The following is a 22,310-nucleotide window of genomic DNA, read 5'->3' as shown; positions in this document are numbered from 1 at the left end:
TTGAATCTATGGATGTGGAAACCACAGATACAAAGGGCTGACTATAGTAACAATTCATAATTAAGATGTAAACAGGCCAGGCATGTTGGCTCATGCCTGTAATCCTAGCACTTTGGGAGGCCGAAGCGGGTGGATCACCTGAGGTCAGGAGTTCAAGACCAGCCTGGCCAACCAATATGGTGAAACCCCATCTCTATTAAAAATACAAAAAATTAGCTGGGCTTGGTGGCGGGCGCCTGTAATCCCAGCTACTCGGGAGGCTGAGGCAGGAGAATCGCTTGAACTCAGGAGACGGACGTTGCAGTGAGCTGAGATTGTGCCATTGCACTCCAGCCTAAGCAACACAAACGAGACTCCCATCTCAAAAAAAAAAAAAAAAGATGTAAACAAAAGTCTCAGTGCAACTTAAAATAAATGTCATTAACATTACTTGTAGACCGCAGCTCCAATTCTCTATAGCAGTAGTCCCCAACTTTGGGGCCGGTTTTGTGAAAAACAATCTTTCCATGGACCAGCAGAGGGGATGGTTTCCGGATGATTCAAGCACATTACGTTTACTGTGCACTTTATTTCTGTTATTATTACATCATAATATATAGTGAAATTATTACACAACTCACTATATTGCAGAATCAGTAGAAGCCCTGAGCTTGTTTTCCTGCAACTAGAGGGTCTCATCTGGGGGTGATCGGAGACAGTGAAAGATCATCAGGCATTAGAGTCTCATAAGGGAAGAACAACCGAGATGCCTCACATGCACAGTTCACAAAAGTGTTCGTGCTCCTATGAGAATCTAATGCCATTTGTTTTAATACAAAAATCACAATTACTTTTGCAGCAACTTACTAGATACAGTAAACAGGAAGGCAATGGGCAAGTACTGATAACTAAGAGGTAACAAATGAAACAAAGAAAGAAACAGAAATTATAAAAGGCAGACAGAAGCCTTAAGTTTTTAGTAAAGAGATGAACAGTTCTATACCCTACATAAGGAGAAGACAGACACCTTCTCTTTATAACACACAATTGCTAATTTTCTTTTGATGAAATGAAATTTCAAATAATGATCAGTAATTTATTTTAAAAAGCAAGAAATATGTGATCAAATGCAGAAGTGATTCTACTCCAAATTATTAAGATTTGGTCCCTTCATGGTAAAAATCTATCCAGAAACTTAGCTTTTAAGAATGATTCACTTCCCAAGGGTTTCAGATAGCCAAGGTTTTACAAGTTATAGGAAAAATCGTCAGAAATGTTATTAAGCCAATTCTGTACTTGGATTAATCTTATGAAGAACATGACCTTGTTTAACCCTCTTCAAGTGTGGGACAGATCTAGTGACTGGCTTCTAACAACCAGAATTTGGCAAAAGTGATGGGATGTTACTTCTGAGATTAAGTTATAAAAAGTCTGTTATCTTTTGTCTTGAGCACTCTATCTTGCTCTCTTGCTTGGTTGCTTGCTCTGAGGTAGGCCAGCTGCATGTTGTCAACTGCCGTAGACAGAGGCTCATGTGGCAAATAACTGGCATCTCCAGCCAACAGCCAGTGAAAACCTGAGGCCCGCCAACAGTCACATGAGAGAGCTTGAAGGCAGATCCTCTCCCAGCTGAGCCTTGGATGACTGCAGCCCAGCTGACAGCTTGACTGCAACTTCATGAAAGATCCTGAGCTAGAAGCATCTAGGTAGCTTTGCCTGGATTCCTGAACCACAGAACCTATGAGACAACACATGTTTGTTGATTTAAGCCATTAATACGTTTTAGAATAATTTGTTATGCTTCATATATAAATCATACAGATTTTGGTATCAGGAGTAAAGTTCCATTGTCACACATAACCAAAAATGTGGGAGGAATATTAGAACTGGGAAATAGGTTCTAATAATAGGGCCCAGTTCTAATACTTTAAGGCCTTTCAGGAGAGGAGCGGTAAAGCCTAAATTGCCAGGAATTGATAGTTGGTAGATTTTAGATTGTTAGAAGGTGGACTGTGAGTTTTAAGGAATGTGAGGAACATCTGAGTAGAAACTGGAGGCAAGGGATCTCTGTTAGGTAGTTGTGGAAAGTTTAGCAACCCAATTTTACAGTGATGTGGAAGGTAGAAAATGTGCCGAATGAATTAGATGGTCTAGCTAAAAAGATTTCCAAGCAAAGTTAACTGCCAGGTTTCTTCTTGGTGTTTACAATAAGATGTAAGAGGACAGAGAAATTGAGGGAAAGATGGTTTAAAAGGAGCCAGGACACAATGGTTTTGAAAGTGGATGTGAAAATTCTTAGCCTCACCATCTTCAACACTAGCAGTGTGGCAAGCTCACATTTCCTACACTTATTCTGCTTCCCATCTTCAGAGCCCCTTCTCTACCTTCAACTCCCTTGCCTCTCCTTTATGAGGACCCTGGTGATTACTGAGAGGCCCACCAGATAATCGGTAATCTCCTCATCTAAAATTCCTTAATTCCATCTGTAAAGTTCCTTTTGCCAGATAAGGTAACATATTCACAGACCCCAGGGATTAGGAAATGGCCATCTGGGTTGATTTGTTTTTCCAACTTTTATTTAGATTCAGGGGGTACATGTGCAGGTTTGTTACAGGGGTATAGTGTGTGATGCTGAAGTTTGGGATATGATTGAACCTGTCACCCAGGTAGTGAGCACAGTACCCAATAGGTAGTTTTTCAACCCTTATTTTTCCTTCCCTCTTCTGCCCTCTTGTATTCCCAGTGTCTACTGTCCCCATCTTTATGTCCATTTGTACCCAGTGTTTACCTCTCACTTACAAGTGAGAACATGAGGTACTTGGTTTTCTGTTTCTGCATTAATTCACTTAGGATAATGGCCTCAAGCTCTATCCAAACTGCTGCAAAGAACATGATTTCGCTCTTTGTTATGGCTGTGCAATATTTCATGGTGTATATGTACACGTTTTCTTTATCTAATGGAAGTGGACATCTTTATGGAGCCATCATTCAGTCTACTACTTGCAAGCAATAGACAACTAATGCATTATATTTAGAATTTCTGCAGTTTATAAACAGGAACATAGGGATGAACAAAGTGCCATATACTGGAGAAACGCCAGTCATATAGCCCTCACAAACAAAAACCTCATACACGTCTTCAAATTTTAATAATCAGTTGTCGAGGAAAATGCTTTTATTCTTAGGGATATGTGCTGAGGAAGCATAATATCTGCAACTTTCAACTAATACCAATAAAAAAAAAAGCCATGTGAGTATACATATGCACAGAGAAGATAAAGCAAATATGGCAAAATTTTAACAATAATTCTCTGTTAGGGTATATAGGTATTTATGGTACTATTCTTTCCAGGTTTCTCTATAAAAAATTGGAAAAAATCAGGAAGATAGTTTCAACACAACAAATATATTAACCATGCAAAGCTCACTGTAGTAGATTATAAGGAATATGTCATTTGTGGGCCAGGAGAAGTGGCTCACACCTATAATCCCAGAATTTCAGGATTCCTGCCTGAGGCAGATTGCTTGAGTTCCAGGAGTTCGACAACAGCCTGGACAACATGGAGAAGCCTCGTCTCTACAAAAAAATACAAGTATTAGCCGGGCGTGGTTGTGCACACCTGTAATCCCAGCTACTTGGGAGGCTGAGGCAGGAGAATTGCTTGAGCCGGTGGGGTTGAGGCTGCAGTGAGCTGTGATTATGCCACTGCACTCCAGCCTGGGTGACAGAATGAGACCCTGTCTCAAAAAATAAAAAATAAAAAAATATATATATATAGAGAGAGAGAGAGAGAAAGAGAGAGAGAGAGGGGGAGAGAGAGAGTGAGAAAGAGAGAGAGAGAGGCTGGGATCCCAGCACTTTGGGAAGCCAAGACAGGCAGATCACTTGATGCCAGGAGTTCAAGACCAGCCTGGTCAACATGGCGAAACCTGGTCTCTACTAAAAATACAAAAATTAGCCAGGCGTTGTGGCGTGTGCCTATAGTCCCAACTTCTCAGGAGGTTTAGGCAAGAGAATTGCTTGAACCCAGGAGGCAGAGGTTGCAGTGAGCCAAGATCATGCCACTGCACTCCAGCCTGGGCGACAGAGTGAGGCTGTCTCAAAAAAAAACAAAAAAAAACTATTTCATTTGTGAATGGGCTAAAACTGAGAAACTCAGAGGTTACCAACATATTCTGTAACAAAGGCCAGGGTAAATATTTTAGGTTGTATGAACCACAGTCTCTGTTCCAACTACTCAGCTCTACTGCTGCAGGGCAAATGCAGCCACACAAAACATATAAATGATTGAGCATAGTATGTTCTAATAAAACTTTATTTACCAAAATGTATGATAGGGCCAGGCGCGGTGGCTCACGTCTGTAATCCCAGCACTTTGGGAGGCTGGGGCGAGAAAATTGCCTGAGCTCAGGAGTTTGAGACCAGCCTGGGCAACATGGTAAAACCCCATCTCTACTAAAAATACAAAAATTAGCTGGGCATGGTGGTGCACACCTATAATCCCAGCTACTCAGGAGGCTGAGGCAGGAGAATTGCTTGAACCTGGGAGACAGAGGTTGCAGTGAGCTGAGATCGCACCAATGCACTCCAGCCTGGGTAACAGAGCAAGACTCTGTCTCAAAAAAAAAAAAAAAAAAAAAAAAACGAAAGAAAAAAAGAAAGAAAAAAAAACACACCAAAAACACAACAAAGAAACAAACAAAATATATGATAGGCCAGATTTGGCCTGCAGGCTGTGATTTGCTAACCTCTGATTTAACTAAAATCAGTTTTTAAAAAATAGATCTTTAGACCATCTCCAGAAATATGTACCAATGACTAAACTATGTGCTTAACACAACATTATGCATTATGGACTCTAAATTTTTGCTTTTTCTCATAGTTTTCTTCAACATAGATACACACACACACACGCACTTTTTTTTTTTTTTTAAGACAGGGTCTTTCTCTGTCACACAGGCTGGAGTACAGTAGCACAATCACGGCTCACTGCAGCTTTGACCTCCCAGACTCAAGGGATCCTCCCACCTCAGCCTCCTGAGTAGCTAGGACTATGGGCACCTGCCACCACACCTAGCTAATTTTTGTATTTTTTATAGAGTCAGGGTTTTGCCATTTTGCCCAGCCTGGTCTCAAACTCCTGGGTTCAAGCGATCCACCCACCTTGGCCTCCCAAAGTGCTAGGATTACAGGCGTGAACCACTGCACCCAGCTGTACATATACATTTTTTAACTCTAAAGGTTAAAAGACTAGTCTTACAACCAGGGGTTCTGAATTCAGATTTACTGTGAACTAAATATAATTTATCCCTCTCCTTTCTTTCTGTAAACTCATTGTAAACTCTAATATAATCCTTCCTTCCAATTATAGTCCAGAGCACAGAATTAATCAGAAGCCTTAGTTTCTGACAAACTTTCATCATTGGTTTATGCCTGGCCTGCTGTTATTTATTTAGTAATATAATTTATTATTTTTAAATAATGCAATAAACATTCCCCTTTGAAGAATTATGACTTGATAGTTTCACATGCAGAGAAAACAAATAACTCCAGCCAGATATGATTACACAAAAAGGAATCTGGAGTTTGAAATCCCCCTGGGCTCCTGTGGTCCACCAGATGCTCATTATCTCTAAAACACAAATACTGTAAAACAGCTGATAACATTCATGTTTACATATTTTCATTTGTTTCAAAATATTTTGGCAGCTTTGCAAATCTCGGACTCAGTTCTAGGAAAGTTCAACAGTCTCGTGCTGCCTAGAAACAAATGAATAAATGTTGTCAATACTTATATCAAGAAGAAAAAAAATTAGTCAGTCTAGAAGCATGATATTCTTTCTATTCCAACAGTAGATAGAATTTAGGAAGAATTCTATTTCTTTTAAGTAAAGGAAATGGTTCAGTGTATCAACTTTCAATGAAGTTGGACAAGATGGATTGGAATGTGAATTGAGTTGGGAATGTGTCGTGACTGTGAAATAGGAACCTCTTACTCTTACAGAAAGTAGTACAGAGGAAATTTAGCATTAAGGCATTGATTTCCTGGTGGGGGGAAGTTTAGTGTGCAGAATGATTAGGAAATCATATTATTTGACCACAGGACATTTATCAGGCAGGAATGCTATTATTTCTGTTCAAAGGAAATAGTCCCAAATCAAGTTTTCAGAGACACTGAACGACAGTTAATATATACAAGTAAAGTCAACAGTAATTTCATCAATTTCCTTTCACTGGAGTCCTTTTCCCCTCTTTTCTCAAACTGGGGAACTTTACTTATCCTTTAAACATGAGAATACAGTAGCGCCATCTCTGAGCTCACAGGGCATTCTGAATGCCCTGTTCTTACGGCAGTTATACTGAATTACCATTAATTGTAAATCTATCTTCTTCACTGGACTTAAGGAGACAGGTAGAGTCTTAATCATCTTTATATTCTAGATGGAGGAACAAACAGACATGTGGATCAACGAAGAATAAAAGCGTAAGATCCTTTCATAGTCATCTCCATTTTTACAGTTGATAGACTCACAGAAGTTTCTGAAACCAATTTACAGCATAGATTGAACATAAAAAGACAGAAAAAGTGACTCTGTTGGAGCCTCCCTGATTGCAACCTGCTGGATACAACATTATAAAATACTGGCATTCATTCTATCATTCTATTCAATTCTTGCGAGAAGAAAATTAAAGAAGTTTTACTTTTTAAAAAAATTAAAGGCCAGGCATGGTGGCTCATGCCTGTAACCCCAGCAATTTGGGAGGCCAAGGCGGGCAGATCACGAGCTCAGGAGTTCGAGACCAGCCTGGCCAACATGGTGAAACCCTGTCTCTACTAAAAATACAAAAATTAGCCAGGCATGGAGGCGGGTGCCTGTAATCCCAGCTACTTGGGAGGCTTAGGCAGGAGAATCATTTGAATCCGGGAGGCAGAGGTTGCGGTAAGCCGAGATAATGCCACTGCACTCCAGCCTGGGTGACAAAGCAAGACTCCATCTTAAAAAAATAAAATAAAATAAAAACACTGTATAGGCAGCTGGGCACAGTGGCACATGTCTGTAGTCCCAGCTACTTAGGAGGGTGAGGTGGGAGAATCACTTGAGGCCAGGAGTTCGAGACCAGCCTAGGCAACATTGGGAAACCCTGTCTTGGGGGGAGGGGGGAAACTTTAAAAAATTGTTAAAAACCATTGTATAGTATTCTCTTTTGCTTAATTACACTTTAAAATGTTCATGAGGGAACAACGAAAAAATCCAGGCATGAAAAAAAAAGAAAAGAAAAATGGTAGTGATATGGTTAGGCTTTGTGTCCCCATCCAAATCTCATCTTGAATTATAATCCCCATAATCCCCACGTGTCAAGGGAGAGACCAGGTGGAAGTCACTGAATCACGGCAGAGGTTCCCCCATGCTGTCCTCGTGATAGTGAGTGAGTTCTCACGAGATACGATGGTTTTATATGGGGCTCTTCATCCTTCACTTAGCACTTCTCCTTTGTGACTTGTGAAGAAAGTGCCTTGCTTCCTCTTGACCTTCTACCATGATTTTAAGTTTCCTGAGGACTCCCCAGCCATGCTGAACTATGAGTCAATTAAACCTCTTTCCTTTATAAATTACCCCGTCTTGGGCAGTTCTTTATAGCAGTATGAAAACGGACTAATACAGGTAGAAAACCTAAGAAGTTCTCTCTTGCCACCAACATCAAGACTTTGATATAAGAAAGAACAGAATACATTTTCAAAACCAGTAATTTTAATCTTGTTTTTTTTGCCTGGAAGAACATTCTATGTAAACCACATTTCAGATATGAATGTTTTGTCTTGTTTTTTTTTTGTTTGTTTTTTTTTTTGAGACAGAGTCTTACTCTGTCACCCAGGCTGGAGTGCAGTGGCACAGTCTTGGATCACTGCAAAACCCCTGCCTCCCGAGTTCAAGCAATTCTCCTTCCTCAGCCTCCCGAGTAGCTGGGATTACAGGAACCCACCACCAGGTTTGGCTAATTTTTAGTAGAGACAAAGTTTCACCATGTTAGCCAGGCTGGTCTTGAACTCCTGACCTCAGGTGATCCAGCTGCCTCAGCCTCCCAAAGTGCTGGGATTACAGGTGTGAGCCACTGCACCCAGCCGAAAATGGCTATCATTGCACCAGCATTTAAAAGCTGAAATCTAGATATCTTTTTTTTCCCATTTTAAGTAGATTTTAATAAAAGTATATATGTAAAAAGTTTATACGTAAAGGAAAATGTGCAAACCACAGCTAAACAGCTCAATCAAATTCTATGGAGTAAACACAGATTGAGAAATAGAAGATGACCCAGTGGCCTTCCTTGTCCCTCCTTCTAGTCATAATGTATCCTTTCCTCCAATAAGAGTAACTCTGAACTTTACAGGAATGAAATCATACCCCACCCCTGATAACCTCCATTCTACTTTCTATCTCTATGAATTGACCTATTCTATGTACCCCATAAGTCAAATTATACAACATTTGTCCTTTTGTGTCTGGCTTATTTCACCCAGCACAGTGTCTTGAAGTTTCATCCTTATTGTAGCATGTATCAGAATTTCATTCCTTTTTAAGGCTGAATAATATTCCTTTGTGATCTATTGATCCATCTTTACCACATTTTGTTTACCCATTCATCTGTAGATGGACATTTAGGTTGTTTCCACCTTCTGACTGTTGTGAATAGTGCTGCTATGAACACTGGTGCACAAATATCTGTATCCCTGCTTTGACCTCTTTTGTATATATACACAGAAGTGGAATTGCTGGATCAAATGGTAATTCTATAATTTTTTGAGGAACTACCATACTATTTCCCATGTATTCTTTATTATAAGCATCCCGGTGGGTGTGAAGTAGTATCTGATTATAGTTTCAATTCACCACAACTTGGGTGATTCAAGAGGAACCAACTCTGGCTGACTTAAACTACTAATTGGGTGATGTAAATTTTTATTATTTGACTTGCAAGAATTCTTTATATAATCTGGATACCAATCTCTAGATAGCATCTGTGGGTTGTCTTTTCACTTTCTTCATAACATTTATAATACAAAAGTTTTTAGTTTCGATGCAGCCCAATTTGGATTTATCTCAGGAATGCTAGGGTGGTTCAATGTAAGATAATCATCCAGTGTAATACATAATAATAAAATATAAAGAAAAACACATCATCTCAATACACACAGAAAAAAACACTGGGCAAAACTCAACATCACTTCATAACAAAACACTTAGTAAACTAAGAACAGAAGAAAGCTTCTTTAACATGATAAAGGACGTTTATTTAAAAATCCACAGTGGCCAGGCAGGGTGGCTCACGCCTGTAATCCCAGCACTTTGGAAGGCTGATACGGGTTGACTGCCTGAGCTCAGGAGTCCGAGACCAGCCTGGTCTGGATAGATGGCCCAATTAAAGAATCAAAATAAAGTTAAAGAAATCAACTCTAAAGAAACACAATTTTGCAAGTCATGTATCTGCTATGGGGTTAATATTCAGAATTACGTAAAGAACTTCTACAATTCACAGCAAAAAATCAAAAAATCCAATTAAAAATGAACAAAGTATTTCTCCCCAAAGATGATACATAAATAGACAACAAGCATATGAAAAGATGCTCAACATCACTAATCATCAGAGAAATGCAAATCAAAACCATAATGAGTTACCATTCATATCCATTAGAATGGCTACTATTTAAAAAAATAAATAAATAACAAGTGTTGGTGAGCTGTGGAAAACTGGAACCTTTGTGCACCACTGGAACCTCTGTGCACTACTGGAAGGGATGTAAAATAGTGCAGCTGCTATGGAGTAACAGTACGGCAGCTTCCTGAAAAAATAAAAAATAGAACTCCCATATAATTCAGCAATTCCACTTCTGAGTATACACAAAATAACTGAAAGCAAGAACTCAAAGAGATATCTGCACATCATGTTCACTGCAGCACTATTCACAATAGCCAAGAAGTGGAAGCAACCCAAATTGATCAACAGACGAATGGATCAACAAAATGTGGTACAGACATACAATGAAATACTATGCAGCCTTAAAAAGGAAGTCCTGTCACATCCTGTAACATGGATGAAACTTGAGGACATTATGCTAACTCAAACAAGCCAGTCACAAAGAGACAAATACTATTTGATGCCACATGAGGTACTTAAATCAAGACAAAAGTAAAATAGGGACCGCCAGGAGCAGCAAGGAGGGGAGTGGGGAGAAGAATGGAGAGTTATTGTTTAATGAGTACAAAGTTTTCCGTTTTTCAAGATAAAAAGTTTCTGAATCTGTTTTACAACACTGTAAATATGTTTAACACTACTGAGATGTACAGTTATAAATCTTTAAGAGAGTATTTTATGTCATGTGTTTCTTACCACAATGAAAAGAAATCAATTCCAGGCAGGTTACAGATCTAAAAGAGAAAGGTAAAGCAATAAACTTTTCATTAGATAACATAGGAGGATATATCCAAGGACTTGAATTGGAAAAAAGATTTATTAAATGGTATGCCAAAAGCACTAAAGAAAAAGATCACGAAATTAGACATTAAAATTAACTTCTATTTTTCAAAAGACAGCCTTAAGAGAGAGAAAAGGCAAGGCAGATAGATGGGAGAAGTTATTTGAAACACACATGAAGTGTACATATCAAAACATGTAAATAATTCCTAAAAATCAATGAGAAAAAAGCAAATGATTCAAAAGAAAACCAGGCAAAGAACCTGAACTGGCACTTCACAACATAGGCTACTGGTCAATGACATACGAAAAGGTGCTCAGTCTCAGTTACTAAGGAAATAAAAATGTAAACCAAAATGAGATATCAATAGACACAAGGAAGAAAATTACAATTTTAGAAGATTAAACTGTACAAGGTATTGGCAAAGTAGAAGAACTGAAGTTCTTACACATCTGCTGGTTAGAGAGTAAACAGGTATAATCACTTTGAAAAACTCTTTGGCACTATCTCTCAATTTGCACCTACAGATATCCTTTGACCCATCCTTTTCAATCTCTGCTGGAAAAGTTTATTAACTCAGCAGGCCTAGTTGCACATTCCCAAGACAGGCCTGTTTTCAGGACTGGCTATTGGCTGCCTCCTATCATAGAATCTTATGTCTGATAAGAAATGTTTCATGTGTCTGAGGCCTTGGGCCATGCTGTACTGGTTTAACCAGATAGTTTATGCTAACAATGTGATTTATGGTTGACACCTGCTTTTTCTCTGGGGATCTGGAGCCTGACCCTGAAGTCAGTTGTGCAGGTAATACCAAATGCCTATGTCATGACTGACCCCTAATAAAAACTCTGGACACAAAAGCTCAGGTGAGCTTCCTTGATTGGCAACATTTTGTGTGTGTTGTCACACATGTTGCTGGGGAAATGAAACATGTCCTGTCTGACTCCACTGAGAGGGCACACTGGAAAGTGAGCAGCTGGTTCCTTCCAGACTTCGCCCATGTGCCTTTTCCCTTTCTTGACTTTTACTTCATATCCTTTTGCTGTAATCAACTATAATCATAATCATAACTTCTGATTACTATGAGTGGTCTTGGGAACTCCCAATATAACTCCCAGGCATACTCCCAACAAAAATGCATTATTCATGTTCACCAAATGATATGTACAAAGATACTGTGTATCAACATTAAAACAGAGTCAAACTAGAAAAAAGGTCCAAATAGTTATGTAATTATAGCATAATATTAAATAACAAAAATGAACAAGGCCGGGCACAGTGGCTCACAACTGTAATCCTAGCACTTTGGGAGGCTGAGGCAGGCAGATCACCTGAGGTCAGGAGTTCGAGACCAGCCTGACCAACATGGTGAAGCCCCATCTCTACTAAAAATGCAAAATTAGCCGGGCGTGGTGGCACATGTCTGTAATACCAGCTACTCGGGAGGCTGAGGCAGGAGAATCGCTTGAACCTGGGAGGCGGAGGTTGTGGTGAGACGAGATCACTCCATTGCACTCCAGCCTGGGCAACAAGAGTGAAATTCCATCACACACACAAAAAAACTATGACTACATGCAAAAACATGAATCTTACAGAATGTTAAAAAGAAAGAAACCAGGCTGGGCGCGGTGGCTCACGCCTGTAATCCCAGCACTTTGGGAGGCCGAGGCGGGCGGATCACAAGGTCAGGAGATCGAGACCATCCTGGCTAACATGGTGAAACCCCGCCTCTACTAAAAATACAAAAAACTAGCCAGGCATGGTGGCGGGCGCCTGTAGTCCCAGCAACTCGGGAGGCTGAGGCAGGAGAATGGAGTGAACCTGGGAGGCGGAGCTTGCAGTAAGCTGAGATTGTGCCACTGCACTCCAGCCTGGGGGACAGAGCAAGACTCCGTCTCAAAAAAAAAAAAAAAAGAAAAAAAAAAAAAAAAGAAAGAAAGAAACCAGACACAAATGAATATTGTCAATCCTCCCAGCCAAAGGTTACCAGGAACATAGCTGTAGTTGCACATGTTGGGTTCATTATTCATTTCAGCAAGGAATAACACATATAATTGGGAATTGTGGAATGTCTCAGTAAAAGAGTATTAGAAAAGACTATTATATGATTCAGGTTTTGGTTAGGTGATTTTGGGTTTCTTCCAGATCAGGTGCTACCAGGAAGCGGGGACGATTTTTGATTCAGGACAGAGATTATCTTTGGAGAAAAGTAAAGAGGAGGAGGGAATAATTTGGAGGGGTAGGAGGGGAGCTTCCAGGGTACTGCTAATGCCTCCCTGGAAAGAAAAATAAATATTTCTGGGTTGAAAAATGATGGGAAAACAGAAAGCTACTGGCAATAGTTTGGACACTCTTCATCCAATTACGAAACACGATCAATGGACTTTCACTAAAAGATGAAGCTTGCTATGCTCACTTGCCTATCAAGTCAGTATTTAAAAGAACGTGTTACTTGTTGAAATTCAAAATATATTAGGTGAAAAATATATAAAGCATTTGCATGAAGTCCACTGGCACTTATTCAAGCTTTCAAACCTCAAAACTGTGTATCTGGACAATGCAATACTGAACTTCTATCAAATTCAGCTACTTTGATTCAATAACAAAAAAGGATATGAGAACATTTAGAGATATCTATCTTCTCGAAGAAAACAAGTACAGCAGGCTGACAATGAAGACCTAGGAGTTCAACTGCTGAAACACTTCAGATCAACTTTTGATGTTTTAAAAGGAACAAAAGAGTACTTTTTTAAAGTAGCAGGCAGGCTAAAAATAACCCAAAATATATATTTTTAATTAAAATATACTGGACACATTAAAGAGCAAATGAAACAGATGAAGAAAGAATGAGTGAATCACACAATTGATCTAAAGAAATTATCTAGCAGATAGAGGTAAGAAGGCAGAAAACATGAAAGAGTTGTTAAACTATCTGGAGGACAGAATGCAACATTTTAATATTCAAATAACTGGAGTTCAAAGGACAAAATGGAGAGAACGGAGAAGAAGAAATATTCAAAGAAAAATGGTCGAGAATTTTATAGAACTGATAAAATACAGGAAATCATATAAATATACAAAACAAAACAAATAAATGAGAAAAGCCACAGTTAGCTATATTGTAGTAAAATTGGAAAATACAGTTATATAAAGAAGACCTTAAAAATCAGAGAGTAAAGTCACCCACAAAGAAATAGCAACTACGCTGATAGTAACTTCTCAATTGCAAAACTAGGGCCCAGAAGATGTTAAAATATCTTCAAAGTGCTGATGGAAGATTACTATAAACCTAGTCTATTCAACAAAACAACATTTCAAGAATTAGAGTGAAGTAAAAATATTCCCAAATATGCAAAGTCTGAGTCTACCATCAATTTACCTTTACCAAAAAAACTTCTAGGCTGGGCGTGGTGGCTCACGCCTATACTCCCAGCACTTTGAGAGGCCAAGGCGGCGAGTCACATGGTCAGGAGATCGAGACCAGCCTGGGCAATATGGTGAAACCCCATCTCTACTAAAAATGCAAAAAAGGCCAGGCGTGGTGGCGGGCACCTGTAGTCGGAGCTACTCGGGAGGCTGAGGCAAGAGAATCCCTTGAACCCAGGAGGGGGAGGTTGCAGTGAGCTGAGATCGTGCCACTGCACTCCAGCCTGACAACAGAGTGAGACTTCGTCTAAAAAAAAAAAAAAAAAATTCTGAAGAATGTACTTGGGGGAAGAAAAAGGAAACCGATCTGAGAAAGATGATCTTAGATGCAAGAAGTAATTGTGAGCATGGGAAATGGTAAACATATACATAAACATAATACTGTCCATATAAAGTAACAGTAATGATGATGTCTAACATATAGTGTTAAAAAAAGAACTTAAATATTCAACAGTAATAGCATAAGCATTAAAAGGGTAGTTATCAGAGTTAGGATGTTTGTGTGGGGATTTAAAAATATTAAATAACTTTATCAAGTAGAGTTTGAACAGTAATATTTATTTATTTATTTATTTATTTTTGAGACAGAGTCTTGCTCTGTCGCCGAGGCTCGAGTACAACGGCATGATCTCGGCTCGCTGTAACCTCTGCCTCCAGGTTCAAGCGATTCTCCTGACTCAGCCTTCTCAGTAGCTGTGATTATAGGCGCCTGCCACCCCGCCTGGCTAATTTTTATATTTTTAGTAGAGACGGGGTTTCGCCATGTTGGCCAGGCTGGTCTGGAACACCTGACCTCAGGTGATCCACCCGCTTTGGCCTCCCAAAGTGATGGGATTACAGGCATGAGCCACCGTGCCTGGCCTGACAGTAATATTTAAAGGTTAACAAAATAATAAACATATGTAATGTCTAAAATAATAGTAAGAGAACATGGAATTTTTTTTAAATCATGCAAAAAGAAAACAGTCCACAAAAGCACAAAACAAGTGGGAAAAATAAAAAGCATTTGAAAATATAGTTTTAAAAAAGGGACAATAGGTCTGCAATCCCAATAAAAGTAAAAGCCCTACACTTCCTAGAAAAACAACATAGGTAAGATTAGACTAACAATTCTGACTATAGGATATTAAAAAAAAAAACCTTAAAACACAAAGACTCAAAGAATGAAATTTATAAAAACGATATACTAGGGAAATTATAACCAAAAAATATTGGGGATAGCTATATTAGTATCAAACAAAATAGTTTTTAAATAGGCTCCCAAATTTAGCAAAAACAAACAAAACATAGGATGCCTAGTTAAATTTGAATGTCAGATAAACAATAATTTTTTCAAAAGGAATGATGAATATTTAATTAAATGTTCAATTAAACAAGCTAGAAAAGGAGCCACAGAATACAGCCAAAGAAAGTATTACTTGAAAAGACTAATAAGAGAGACAAACCAGTAGTAAGGTTATCCCCAAAATAAGCAAACCCCCCACCAAAACTGTATAGGTAGCACAAATCAGTAATATTAGGACCAAGAAGTACATATAACTAAAGATACAGATTTTTGAACGCATTCATTAAATACTACAAACAACTTTATCACAAGTGGTGCAAGATCAGAGACAACCAGCTCCACGCATGTTTATGTCTTTCCATGCCAGACTTTTTTTGTTAACTTTTATTTTAAGTTCAGGGGAACATGTACAGTTTTGTTCTATAGGTAAACTCATGTCATGGGGGTTTGCTGTACAGATTATTTCATCACCCAGGTATTAAGCCTAGTACCCATTAGTTATGTTTCCTGATCCTCTCCCTCCTCCACCCTCCAGTACACCCCAGTGTCTTGTTCTCCGCCATGTGTCCATGTGTTCTCATCATTTAGTGCCCCCTTATACGTGAGAACACGTGGTATCTGGTTTTCTGTTCCTGTGAAAAATGAATAATTTTTGCAATATGTAGAACATACTTATACTAAAAAAGTACTCAACATTTATCTGAAATTCAAATTTAATTGAGCATCCTGTATTTTATTTAGCAATTCTACTCTGTAAGACAAAAAGCATTTTTAGTGATAGTCCGTATGTTACAATAAAATGTTCAATTTGCTAGAAAATGCTAATGAATCTAAATTTGTAAGCTCTCAAAAAATAGCCTCAAAATAAAGCAAAATTTGACAACTTTAGAGAGAAATGAACAAATCTATCCACAAAGTGGAAGATTTCAACACAGCTCTTTCAGTTATTTACAGACCAATGATACAAAACATTAGCATGAATTAAGGGCTACATAACTGTCAAGTTTGACTTCTGGCCTACCAATAAAACCCAGCACCCATTAATTAGTGAATACACATCCTTCTCAGGAACACACACACAGTAAGATTCACAAAAACTGACCCGTCTTAGATCATTAAGCTTCAACAACATTTTACAGAATTAGTATCATTTAGATAATATTCTTTAACTATATTATATTTAAGTCAGAAAGGAGTAACAAAAATGTAACTTAGAAAACCCTTAAAAACAATTCTAAATAATTTATGAACACAAATAATTTTAAAATATTTAGCTCAAAACAAAATTAAAATATTATTTTTAAAATTACGCAGTGAAATCAGAATTTTTTTTTTTTTTTGAGATGGAGTTTCACTCTTGTTGCCCAGGCTGGAGTGCAATGGCATGAATTTGGCTCACCGCAACCTCCGCCTCCTGGGTTCAAGCGATTCTCCTGCCTCAGCCTCCCGAGTAGCTGGGATTACAGGCATGTGCTATCATGCCTGGCTAATTTTGTATTTTTAGTAGAGGCAGGGTTTCTCCATGTTGGTCAGGCTGGTCTCGAACTCCTGACCTCAGGTGATCTGCCTGCCTTGGCCTCCCAAAATGCTGGGATTACAGGCGTGTGCTACCGCACCTGGCCCGAATTTTTTTTTCTTGTTATTCTTGCCTGATTGAACTTAGAATCATTTTAACAATGTTACCCCACCACCACCCCTACTCCCTCCGTAATTCCATTAGACTGTTGGAATTAAGTAGACACATTCATGTGGCAAGAACCAAGATATTTATACTATTCAATCTTCCCATCTAAGAACATGATCTGAACTCTCCATTCAGTTCTTGCGCATCAGAGATCTTTTTCTTGTCTTGTCACATTAATAAAATCTTAGCTAGTGTGCTGGTTATACTACCATTCCCACAACCCCCCAACACCTTCTGTGCCCCAGGAGGTCAAGCTCTCCAGATTGCATCACCCAGGCTTTCTTGTCCTTTGGCTTATGACTGGGCAACCGTGAGCACTACTAACAGGTCAGAGCAGCAGCAGGAAAAACTCAGCTGATTCCCCCAGCTTTGTCTCGACCTTGCCTCTGTGCTGACAGTGGCTGTTTTTCTCTAGAGACACAGCACCTGTAGGTGGTTCCTCCTCTATGAATTCCAGTTTCACGAGCCTGATAACCATGTGCCCTCCCTTTGCCTCTGCAGGTCTAAGGGTGGCAATGGCTTCCCACTGTTGCTAGTTACTGGGTGCTTCACCATTCCTTGTTGATTCCCTTACTGTGGCCACACCGTGTTAAGTCATTCCTTTGATAAACTCTTTTCAACTGAACTGTTTTGAATGGGTCATTTGTTTCTTTTCATTTTCATAACAGATACAATTAGGTGTTGAATTTTGTGACAATGATCATTCATTAGAATACCATGAAATGGAGGGAGTAGTGGAGTTGGAAAAAAGCAGCCTTTTCCAACTATCATAACTGTACCATTGGTGTGGGTAAGAATAATCAATGGATGCTCATCTAGAGTGTAAAGCCTGATGAAAAGCAAGATACAGCCATGTGCCACATAATGACATTTTGGTCAGTAATAAACCACACTTATGACAGTGGTCCCATAAGATTATAATTCTGTATTTTTACTGTATCTTCCTATGTTTAGATATGTTTATATAATACTTATAGTGTTACAACTGCCTACAATATTCAGTACAGTAACAAGCTGTACAGTTTTGTAGCCTAAGAACAATAGGCTAAACCATATAGCCTAGCTATGTAGCAGGCTATACCATCTAAATTTATGTACACCCTATGGTGTTTGCACAATGACAGAATCACCTAATAAAACATTCTTCACAATGTATTCCCATCGTTAAGCAACATATGGCTATTTGCACAGTCTTCAAGTTTTTTCCACATTGATCGTTTTTATTTTTAATTAATTTATTTATTTTTGAGACAGGGTCTCACTCTGTCACTCAGGCTGGAGTGCAGTGGTGCGATCTCGGCTCACTGCAGGCTTGACATCCTGGGCTCAGACAATCCTCCCACCTCAGCCTCCTGCAGCTGGGACAAGAGGCACATGCCACCAGTCCAGTAGAGATGGGGTCTCCCTATGTTGCCCAGGCTGGTCTTGAGTTCCTGGGCTTAAGCGATCCTCCTGCCTCTGCCTCCCAAAGTGTTGGGATCATAGGCATGAGCCACAGTGCCTGACCACTGATTGTTTTTTAATTGAAAGGGATAAAAAAGTAACCATAGAGTGGAGACACCGAAAAAACACATTTACTATGAGATCGAAATTAACATCAACGGTGTGACAGATGAACATCATACGCCTTCAGATGTGGATACCTTGAGAATGAAACCACACAATTTACCTAGTATTGTGGCCTCATATGCATAACCCGAATAATAATCAAGAGGAAACATCAGACAAACCCAGAATGAGGAACACTGTAAAATAACCTGCCAGCATTCTTCAAAAAAATGTCAGTATCATGGAAGACAGAGAGCATCTGAGAAACTGTTACAGATAAAGAAAACTAAAACAATATAAAACTATATATATGATGTGATCTTAGACTGAAACCTGTACTGGTAGGGGAGGAAAAAAAAAACTACAAAGTCCATTTTGAGATAACTAATAACATTAAAATATTTTATAAGGAGAGAGAAAGAGAGAGAAGACAAACACATGAATTTGGGAAAGAATACACAGGATTTCTCTGTATTATTCTTACAGCCTTTCTGTAAGTTTTTAATTATTTCAAAAGAAAAAGAAAAAGCACCATGAATATTGCTCCACTACTGTAGTTCTTAACTCTTTGTTTCATGAAATCCTGGAAAATATGAGGAACGATATAGATTCTATTCCCAGGAAAATCAACTTGCATCAAGACATAGAGGTCCAAATATTACTGCAGGGAGTTCAAAGACCACATAGGCTAAGGATCACTGCCCACTGCTCCATCATTTTCCAACATTTAGTATTTGCAAAAGAAAATTTTGTAGCCGGCATAATTTATTTTATTTTATTATTTTATTTTTTTTGAGATCAAGTCTCGCCCTGTCACCCAAGCTGGAGAGTTATGGCATGATCTTGGCTCACTGCAACCTCTGCCTCCCGAGTTCAAATGATTCTCCTGCCTCAGCCTCCCGAGTAGCTGGCATTATAGGCACATGCCACCACACCCAGCTAATTTTTTGTATTTTCAGTAGATTCAGGGTTTCACCATGTTGGCCAGGCTGGTCTCAAACTCCTAACCTTGTGATCTGCCCACCTTGGCCACCCAAAGTGCTGGGATTACAGGCATGAGCCACCGCGCCTGGCCACCAGCATCATTTTTGTTTCTTTGTTGAAAGCTCATTTTTTTGTGCCTTGATATATGCAGGATTTTTTTTTTCAGGATCCTTAAAATCAAAAGAAAACCAGCAAAATATGTCTAGGTACAGACACGTTTCCATAATGTTCTTTAGAATACAGTGAGCTCTTTTATTCTTCAGGTCATTTTCAACCCTGGAAAGTCTTCCACAATGACACATTTGATTCATGCTTTTGTTCCACTTCTGTTGTCTCCTTTGCAGACATCTATTAGTCACCAGTTAAATCTCTATTTTTTCTTTCATAGGTATCATTTTCTCTCATCTATCAATCTTCATCTCTGTTCTTTTGCTGTACATTCTGGAAGAGCATCTAATGTATACTCTCCCTATCATTAATTTGATTTTTCATAGTGTCACTTCTACAGTAATCTTTGGGTAATCTTTGGGTTTAAGGAAAAGCCACAATATAATCAATGATCGACTTAGTGGAAAATTTCCCTATTCTTTAGCATAGAGCTTTTCATATCTTCATTTTAAAGGGATTTTTAAAATTAACGATATTTTAATAGATTTTTAAAAAGGTAATTGGAGAAATTATATCAGGCACTGGTAATCAGACACCAAGTTAACCTATAAGTATCTCCTATTTTCTCCTGAATTAGAGCATGGGGTAAAAAATGACTTCTAATACTGATTTATTATATTCTCATTTATAGATACCATGTTTTTTAAGAGTTAAACATTACTGTTCAGAACAGTCATTCTGAATGTTCAGAATAGGCATTTGCTGACATAAAGAGAAATTATTTCATTCTTTAAAATTCCATGGAAAACTGTATAAATAGCTATCCAACTAAACCTCTTCACTGCAAATGTTCTCTTGCTCTCAAAAAGTACTCTCACTAATGAAGGCAGAAAGAGAAGGATGAGGGGAACCTATTTCTTTTGTTTAAGGAACTGAATTTCCCATAGACCTTCAGATGGGATTACAGTTGTAAAAGACAACTAAAATGTATGAAATTCTGAATGGCATGAGCAAGTGCAATTTGTGCTTGTACACAAAACCAACAAAGAGCTGGATCCTTTGACATTTAATCTGGTAAGTAAAAGTACAGGAAAACCTACTTTACACAGCAAATACAAGTGCATGAAACTCATTAGCCCCAAAAGGATTTCTGGCAGAAAACACAAATTATTGGGATACACTTATGGAATGACAGTGCCAAAGGTGGGAGAGAAGATGAGAAAGGTTTGACTTTGAAGGATGAGTCAAAGGGCACAATCGGGCCTTGACAAGGCTATTCCTGTGGGGTAGTCTCAGACTTTCAGCCTCGTCCTGTGGACAAATTTTTAGGTTTCCAACAGTTTTTAACCCTTTAAAACACAGTAAAAATTCTTCTCCCATCTTATTATTATTTCATTTTCTTCTATGGCATGTCTTCTCTCTCCAATCCAATTACCTGTATTTTCCTCCTGGATACAAGCCAGATCTTTGCATCTCCTGAAGCACTAGAAGGTAGTATTCCAAAAAGCAACTGTTTAGTAATTGCTTGTTTAATAATCGAAGCCTTAAAGTGATGCATCAGAAGAAAGACTGAGGTATTCTGAGAGATGGTAAAATGTGCTACTTTGAACTTCCTTATATATTCTTTACAGAATGCCTGCAGGAATCAATTCAGCCTTCTTTCAAAATAAAACAAAATGGCTGGGCACAGTGGCTCACTCCTGTAATCCCAGCACTTTGGGAGGCCGGGCCAGGTGAATCACTTGAGCTCAGGAGTTTGAGGCCAGCCTGGGTAATATGGTGACATCTTGTCTCTACAAAAAATACAATAATTAGTTGGGCATAGTGGTGCATGCCCATGGTCTCAGCTACTCAGGGAGCTGAGGTGGGAGGATGGCTTGAGCCCAGGGGAGTTTAAGGCTACAGTGAGCTATCATCATGCCACTGCACTCCAGCCTGGGCAACAGAGCGAAGAGTGAAACCCTGTCACACACACAAAAAAAAGACAAAATACTTCAATAGGGGAAAAAAAAATCCTGCCAAGTTGAGGAAATGAATTTAACTCTATGGTTGTTGCTTTGAAGGCCTATGAAAATTCTGAAAGAATGAGATAAGAATTTCTTTAACTAAAATTTAGGCCAGACAAAGTGGCTCATGCCTATATGCCTATAATCCCAGAACTTTGGGAGGCCAAGGTGGGAGGATCACCTGAGCCCAAGAAGTCAAGGCTGCAGTAAGCTATGATCGTGCCACTGCATTCCAGAGCACTCTGGGCAACAGAGCGAGACCCTGTCTCATAAATAAATAAATAAATAAATACTCTTCAAATTTAGGCACAAGAAATAAAGTGAGAAGTAGCTTAAAATTTATCATACTTCAAATTTACCCAGTATGGTATTAGTTGGAATATTTCTACTACAGCCCAGAAACCCAATTCAAGTAATACAGTCAAAAAGGGAAATGTTTCCTGGAAGTGGACTAGGACGCTAGTCCTTACTGTGGCAAGGGCAGAGCTGGAAATGATCTTCATGGGCAACCAGAACCAGGACCTCAACCCCTGCCAGACACTCCCTTGACCTCTTTGGCTCTGCTTCTCTCGATGGGTTGGCTTTATTCCCTTACATACTGAAGAACACGACCCCATTTGCAGTGAACACACGGTAATAGAATAACTGAATACAAGTATGTCAAACACATAACAAGAAGTCCAGACGTGAGGTGGATGGACAGTCCTAAGCCCAGAAATCAAGGGAAGCCTCTGCCCTAATCTTCCTTCTGTCACCTTCAGTGTGTTATTGATGATAACTTCTCTTAGGATCACAAAATGGCTGCAGCCGGGCTAAGC

At 39.0% G+C, this 22,310-nt stretch overlaps 1 protein-coding gene across 10 annotated transcripts in view; it reads right to left on the bottom strand.

The window, feature by feature from the left end:
• TPST1 (tyrosylprotein sulfotransferase 1) overlaps positions 1–22,310 on the bottom strand; it is a 149,363-nt gene that overhangs the window by 27,604 nt on the left and 99,449 nt on the right. For 2 of the 10 annotated variants that reach the window (XM_016956877.4, XM_063813876.1), the window contains exon 4: positions 554–1,717. In XM_016956877.4, coding sequence (XP_016812366.1) covers positions 1,682–1,717 — 36 coding nt within the window. In that variant the 3' untranslated portion in view covers positions 554–1,681. 10 annotated transcript variants of the gene reach the window in all.

This window comes from Pan troglodytes, chromosome 6 (assembly GCF_028858775.2).
Source record: "Pan troglodytes isolate AG18354 chromosome 6, NHGRI_mPanTro3-v2.0_pri, whole genome shotgun sequence".
Taxonomy (NCBI): domain Eukaryota; kingdom Metazoa; phylum Chordata; class Mammalia; order Primates; family Hominidae; genus Pan; species Pan troglodytes.
Note: the sequence above shows the minus strand (reverse complement) of the source record. Positions and strands in the feature narration are given on the sequence as shown.